Below are 7,748 nucleotides of genomic sequence, written 5' to 3' on the forward strand. Positions count from 1 at the left end.
CAGTGCACTGTGGATGAATCAGCCCCTGCTCTGCTGCTCCTTCCCGTCTGCCCCAAGGCCCTTGCAGAGCCCCATCCATGGCCAGCATGGATGCTCTTGAGAGAGCCTGGACAAGGAGCCCGGAGCCCCCAGGGCCTGGCCTGAGGTGTCAGCGCTGCCCCAGCAGTGCCCATGGCCTGTCCCTGCTGCAGCCCCGGCACTGCCCCCCCAGGGCTGTGCCCAGCCCCGAGAACAGTCAGGCCCTACAGCCACACCAGGGCCACCAGGGCAGCGGGGCAGGGCCACAGGAGCAGCACTGGCAACACCAAGTGCTGCTGCTGCTGGGCACAGCTGCTGTGCCAGCACTGATCTGCCCCCAGCTCTGCACACAGACATTGCTGCTGCAGCTCTAGGAAGGGAACAAAAGGGGATCTCTGGTGAAAACTTTGCTGGGAGATCCTTCAGTTCATTTGAAGCCATCGAGAGCACAGCTCCTCATTGACACAGTCTGGGGCCAAAGCAAAGTTGGAGAAAAACAAAATGAGAAATGGCTGAAACAATGGCTTTGTTTTGGCAGAATATTAGAAAAAGGAAAACAGAAGGGAAAAAATAGCCAATCCAACAAGAACTATTAAATATGAATTTGATTACAAGAGACATGCAGAAATTGTCAACCAGTTTACTGTTTCTGAAATAATCCAGTCACCAGTCTGCACACTGCAGCCTTGAGCTCCTGGTTCCTCAGGCTGTAGATGAGGGGGTTCAGGGCTGGAGGCACCACCAAGTACAGAAATGACACTGCGAGATCCAGGGATGGGGAGGAGATGGAGGGGGGCTTCAGGTGAGCAAACAGGATAGTGCTGAGGAACAGGGAGACCACGGCCAGGTGAGGGAGGCAGGTGGAAAAGGCTTTGTGCTGTCCCTGCTCAGAGGGGATCCTCAGCACGGCCCTTAAGATCTGCGCATAGGAGAAAACAATGAACACAAAACAGCCAAATGCTAAAGAGGCACCAAGCACAATGATCCCAAGTTCCCTGAGTTTGGAGTTGGAGCAGGAGAGCTTGAGGATCTGTGGGATTTCACAGAAGAACTGGCCCAGGGCATTTCCATGGCACAGGGGCAGGGAAAATGTAGTGGCTGTGTGCAGCAGAGCATTGAGAAAGGCACTGGCCCAGGCAGCTGCTGCCATGTGGGCACAAGCTCTGCTGCCGAGCAGGGTCCCGTAGTGCAGGGGTTTGCAGATGGACACGTAGCGGTCATAGCACATGATGGTCAAGAGAAAATACTCTGCTGAAATGAAGAAGAGGAACAGAAAGAGCTGTGCAGCACATCCTATGTAGGAGATGGTCCTGGTGTCCCAGAGGGAATTGTGCATGGCTTTGGGGACAGTGGTGCAGATGGAGCCCAGGTCGCTGAGGGCCAGGTTGAGCAGGAAGAAGTACATGGGGGTGTGCAGGTGCTGGCCACAGGCTACGGCGCTCATGATGAGGCTGTTGCCCAGGAGGGCAGCCAGGGAGATGGCCAGCAAGAGGCAGAAGTGCAGGAGCTGCAGCTGCCGTGTGTCTTCCAGTGCCAGCAGGAGGAAGTGGCTGATGGAGCTGCTGTTGGACATTTCTTCACTGTGGCCATTGTGGACTATTGAAAGAAGACAATGACAAGCTGGGAACAACTTCCTTGTGTCATTCCTATGCTCTTTAATTAGGAATCCCCTCAAAATCACTTCTCTTTTTTTGGGGAAACTTTGCTCAGCCATTTTTCTCTGAGCTCAGGTTTGTGCTGCTGCCTCATCTTCGACACTGCTCTCAGCCCAGACACTGGGGAGCCCGAAGGGAACACAGGGCTCCCTGTGCCCCAGTGCAGTCAGACCTGCTGGAACCACAGAGGTGCCCTTAGCTCATTTCACCTTCCTCTCTTTCATGGTGACTGCTCTTCAAATGTGCTTGAAAAATAAAGTGGACTTTTTAAGGCTCCAGTTTCATTGTCAGCATCTCTAAATTTTTCTACCTTTCCCTGTGCAGCTGGAAATAGAGGGACACCAAGGGTTGGTCTGTCTCTCTGCTGCCTGGAATTGTGCCTACCAGGAGCTGTTTCTCTCTATCCAAGCCTTGTCCCTGCCAGTGCTGCGAGAGCCCTACCCAATCTGGTGGCTCTGCTCTGCAGACCCCTCCCAGCAGAGGCCACTGCCCAGGGACATCTCCCTGGCAGCAGGGCCTTAAGGGCAGGCCAGACAAACACAGATGCTGCAAGCCAAGGTGCTGCTGCTGCTGCTGTCTGTAGGGGGAGGAGAGTGAGGAGGCACTTTCTGAGGGAGATCAGAGGCACATCTGCTGGTGCCCAGGGTGACAGTGCAGGAGTCTCAGTGACAAAGGCAAAGCTGACAGCCCCTTTCCCTTCCCTTTAGAAGAAAGCTGAGAGCAGCCCTGGCCATGCAGCAGCATCTCCACAGCAGGAGGAATCTGCCCTGATGGGGGTTGCTCCTTCCACCTCCAACTTCTCCCTTGTGCAGTCCATGGGGAGCTGCCAGGCAGGCTGAGAGCTACCCCTGGCAGGTGGAACATGCCCTGAGCTGGCCAAGAGCCCTGAGGGCTGCAGGACCTGCTCTGCAGGAGAGCCCTGGGCAGTCCTGGCTGCTGACCCAGCATCACCCCCTGCAGCCGTCCCTGGCAGCAGGAGCCATCCTGCCCTGTCCCTCTAATGGTGCTCAGGGCAGCCCTGCTCTGCAGCACATCCTCCTCCTTGTTGTCCTCATCCTCTGCCACAGAAAAACTGGGAGAGTTCTCCTGACATGTCCCCCACACTGTAGGATGTGCTGGCTTCAGGAGATCCCTCCAAGGGCACAGGGGACATTGCCCTGCACACACAGACTCACCATGCAGAGGGCTGTGAAGATGTTTCCCCAAGTGAAGTCTCAGTTCAATGTCTTCCCAGTCCTGATTCCCTTCAGCCTGTCTCTGCCTGCCTCTGTCCCCTCAGTGCCTGCAGGCAGTGCCCCAGCCCTGCTGGGCTGGGAGAGGAGCTGGTCCTGGGAAGAGCTGTTCCTTTAAAGCTCAGCAGCACAGACACAGCACAAGGACTTTAATGAGCCTCTTGGGGATTTGGTGTTGTTTACATCCGACTCAGTCCCTGAGAGAGTGTTCAAAAAACTTCTCAAGAACTCAAAACTAAAATGAAACAATGAACTTGCTTAAAGTTTTAATGGGTCCCACTGAAAGACACAACTGAGAAAGTGTCCCCAGATTCCAGGTAGAGCAGAACACTGGAGGCAGTGATGGCAGCTGGGGAAAAACAAGGAAAGGTGTCTCTGGTGCTGAGCAAAGCTGGATGTGTTTCAGGAGTGCAAAGGGCTAAGGCCTGAGCCCCAGCCCCTGGCCAGGCAGATCCTGTCCCTCCCTCCTTGCTCAGGGCTCTTCCCGGGATGGGCACTGGCATGTGGGGATGTGCAATGCCAAGGGCAGGAGCATGGGGCGGCCCCTGCCAGGCTGCTGAGCAGGGACAAGGAGGCAATGAGGCCCCAGGCCTGCAAGGGTCACTTGTCTCCTGCTCCTGCCTCAGGCCCAGGCCCAGCAGCCATGGCCAAAGTGCTGCAGGAGTTGGCTCTGTCAGGGCCTTGCAGCTGCTGCACAGCCCTGGTGCTTCTGACACAGATGAGATGTGACCACCAGAGGCCAAGGCCTGCCAGAGCTGGCAGGTTTTTTCCTGCAAGATATCCTTGCATACAGGAAATTTTTAGGGGGTAGTACCAATTCTGTCCATGGGTGTCTGAAAAGAGAGACAGTTCTTTTCCATAGGAAGGAAAGCATGGAGCCACAGTCGTTCATGGGCAGATGAGAGGCAGCCCTTGACATTCCAAGATCAGCCAGACCTGTCAGGTGGCCCCTGGGAGGCTCAATCAGCCTGATCTCTTCCATGTTCCCATCATTCCATGGGGCCCCACAATGTCCCAGTGGTTCCCTTGATTCCATGGGGCCCTGAGGTGTCACAATGGCCTCTTGGTTGCACAAGGCGCCCTGAAGGGTCCTCATGGTCTCCATGGTTCCACGAGGCCCCACAGTGTCATGGTGGTCTCTTGGTTCCATGGAACCCCACGGTGTCACCATGGTATCCCAAAGTGTCACAGTTGTGTCCATGGTTTCACCAGTCCTCACAGTGTCACAGGGGTCTCCACAGGAAGGAAACAACTGAGCCCCAGTGTTCCAGGGGCAGATGAGGGGCAGTCACCAGAGGCCAAGGGCAGCCAGATTAGCGGTGCTGGCAGATTTTGTCTGGGAGCAATCTCTGGATATAGGGAATTTTAGAGGTGAATACCAGTTTAAGACATGGATGCCTGGAGGAGAAGGACAGTTCTTTTCCATAGGAAGGAAAGCACAGAACGCTGGTGTTTCAGGGCCAGATGAAAGGCAGCAATCAGAGGCCAAGACCAGCCAGACCTCTCTGTCCTAGCAGCTTTTATCTGAAAGCAGCCCTTGGATATAGGCAATTTTGCAGGTAGAATCCAAATTTTGGCCATTTCTGCATAGATAAGGACAGTTGTTTTCCATAGGAAGGAAAGCACAGAGCCCAGGTGTTTCAGGGGCTGAAGCAGAGAGAGAAGGCTCCTGAGAAGCCAAGCCTGACAGACCTGTTTGTCCTGGCAGCTTTTGTCATGGAGGAATCCTTGGATATAGGGAATTCTGGAGGCGGATTCCCAACTTTGGCCATGGACACCTGATTGAAATGAATAGTTTTTCCCATAGGAAAGGAAAGTGTGAAGCTCAAGTGTTTTGGAAGAAGATGAGAGGTGGCCACCCATGGGCCAAGGCAGCCAGAGCTGTCTCTCCTGACACCTTTCATCTAGGGGAAATTCTTGGATATAGGGAATTTTGGAGGTGGAATCTCAGTTTTGGCTGTAGGCACCAGGACAGGAAGGAGAGTTCTTTTCATTAGGATGGAAAGCACAAAGCCCCAGTGTTTCAAAGGCAGATGAGAACCAGCTCTTCAGAAACCAAGGCCAGACAGACTTGTCCCTCCTGGCAGCTTTTGTCTGGGAGAAATCCCTGGATATAGGGAATTCTGGAGGTGGATTCCCAGCTTTGGCCATGGGTGTCTGGATGTGAAAGGTGCTTTTTTTCCCATAAGAAAGATAAGCACATGATCCCATTGTATCAAAGGCAGATGAGAGGTGGCCCCCAGGTGGCCAAGCCAGCCAGATCTACCTGTCCTGGAAGATTTCATCTGGGAATAAACTTTGCATATATGGAAATTTGGAGGAGGAATCCTGATTTTGGCCATGGACACCTGGAGGAGATGGACAGTTCTTTCCACAGGAAGGACAGCTCAGAGCCCCAGTGTTCCAAGGCTGATGAGTAGCAGCCCTGGACATGCCAGAGTCAGCTGGACCTGTCAGGTGGCCCCATGTGGCCCAGCCAGGCAGGCCTTGATGCCTTGAGAGGCTGCCTAGAGCAGAGGCTGGACAGTGTTACAGGAATAAAGTAGGGATTTATTAAAAAGGCCTTCAAAGAATACACCTTGGGCAGTACAAGAGCCCAGCTGAGGGTACACCCAAGATGGATGATGGGTCACACATTTTCACACTTTTATAAGTTTTGGTCCATTTACATATTTGGGTTAATTGTCCAATACAGCTTCAGGTTATGAAGTCCCATCCTCCCACTCTGCTCTCCTCAATTCACTGTGTTTTGCACTTTTTGGGCCTGAAGCTGCAACAGTGTCCTCAACTCTCCTAGGTTTCTAGGTTTCCTAGTCCAGTTATGGAGAAAGATTTCAAAGAGCTTCAAAAAATATGCACTCCTATTTTAAAGGATGCATTTTATTACTGCTCTCTTTGGAGCAGCAACAATTGCAGCATTCTGCGCTTGATGTTGACCCAGGGTCTCTCCTCAGCAGCTCTGGCTTGCTCACAGAAGCTGTGCTTTGAGCTCTGACCCAGTGTGGACAACCTTGCTCCACATTCCCCACCCAATTCTGTCTGTCCTCACTCCCCTGGGACCTGCTGTGCTTGGAGAGCTGGCTGCACTCAGCCTAAGAGGGGTTTTCCCTTTGTGTATTTTTTGAAGCAATCTCAAACTCCTGAGTTTCCCCACTGAAAACAGAGACACTCCTCAAGTGTGTTCCAAGATCAAGCTGCCACCAATAATGTTCCCCTTAGCCAATGTGAGAAATGAAACCCTGGAGACAGGAGCTCTTTTTCAGAGTGGTAATTGCTAGTTGATGTTGATGAAGTTGATAGGATCTTAAACTGAAATGTCAGTCTGTTGATGAATATTGAATATTAAGAGTTCTGGGACTTGCCTTTGGTTGCCACTGTTAAGTGTTACTATCTTACCCTGTATTTGTATCCCTTTCCCTCCGAAACCACTTCACATGCCCCTAGAAGGACTTGTACCTCGGCAGAGTTTTATGAGAGGCTGATGATACAATATGGACCCTCTCAAAAACAACAAACCAGCACATAAACTGACTTTAACCCAGCAGAACCACAGGAAATCACACACCACTGACCAGAGCCGGATTCCATCCTGTCACCATAACTTTAATAATACTCAGTTTGGATGACACCCCTAAACTACGAGCCAACTTTGTCTTCCTAAAGACTCTCGTGAGGATGGAAGCCCCAGCTCTGCCAAGAGACAAAGCTGCACTCCTCCTTCTCAGCATCGTCCTGTGGGAGCAGCAGTGGTGTGCGCAAGCCCTTGGGTTCCCCACCCAGAGCCGTTTTTAATAAAGGCCTTTTTAAAGGAGCTGGTCTCCTGGCCCTGTCTATTATGGCTTGGGGGCTCGTCCAGAAGAGCCACACCCGAAGAGGACTGGGGACAGGATGGCTGCCCGCTCTATTGGGCCTCCAGGGAACAGCTGTCTATGCCAGACCTGGGAGGACAGCCTGGGACTAGCAACACAGAGGAGAGCCAGGACCTGGTAAGAACCAGAGGCAAGAGTTGGAGGGGAGTGAGTGAGACAGGGGCTGGCAGCTCAGACCCCCGAAATGGGTGAGGACCTCCTAGTACCGTGGTTCTGGATTCCTGTGAGGGGCCAGCTGGGAACAGAGGGTAGCAAGAAAGGCCTAACAAGGCCCAGAGGAATGAGTGAGGCGTCTCCTGGGGACAGAAAGGGCCCCTCCCAGGTGTGCAGGGGATGGCCCTGTGAGTGGCACGCAACAGGGGTAGGCTCCCCCCTTTTTGTTAGGCCTAGTACATGTTGTAGGGGTGCAAGGGAGGGGCAAGAGGGAGCCCCGTTGGGTCCTAACCCCAGGGAAGTGAGAAAGTTGGGCCCGGGAGTGTGGGTGAGTTTCCCCTCCTTGTCCCGAGTGTGTGAGTGAATTCCCCATCCTTACCAGTGTGAAAGAATGTTTGGGCAGTAAAAGAATAGTAAGTGTTGTGTTGCCTGTCTGTAGTTTTCCATTTGGGTAGGAGCACATTAAAATTTTAGTTAAGAATCCAATCATTAAGTTATCAGTAGATGTTGTGTTGCCCATCTGTAGTTTTTTGTTCAGGTAGGGGCACCTGAAGATTCCAGTTAGAACCCAATTGGAGTCAGTATGGGAAAGTGTTTGAGTAAAAGAAGAAGATTCAGAAGGCAAGATGAGAAAAAAGAGAAGAATATTCCCCCGATTGCCCTCTTGGACAGATGCTAGATCAACGGGACACTCGGGAAGCCAGAAAAGGCTTAGACAAAATAAAAATTATTCACTATTGTATGGAAGTCTGGCCTAAGTTAAACCTGCAGGGGGAGTGGCCATGGTATGGGCCAAGAGATCCAGGGATGTGATCCCAATT

At 52.5% G+C, this 7,748-nt stretch overlaps 1 protein-coding gene across 1 annotated transcript; it reads right to left on the reverse strand.

Annotated features, from left to right (window-relative positions):
• Positions 1-658: 658 nt before the first annotated feature.
• Positions 659-1,591, reverse strand: LOC311165875 (olfactory receptor 14J1-like; the record flags this gene model as incomplete). The annotated part of the gene is made up of 1 exon (XM_084227370.1): positions 659-1,591. The coding sequence occupies one exon, from the start codon at positions 1,589-1,591 to the stop codon at positions 659-661; it is 933 nt and encodes a 310-aa protein (XP_084083496.1).
• Between the last annotated feature and the right edge of the window lie 6,157 nt (positions 1,592-7,748).

Source organism: Fringilla coelebs (genome assembly GCF_963513975.1).
Source record: "Fringilla coelebs genome assembly, contig: SCAFFOLD_30, whole genome shotgun sequence".
NCBI classification, from domain to species: Eukaryota; Metazoa; Chordata; class Aves; order Passeriformes; family Fringillidae; genus Fringilla; species Fringilla coelebs.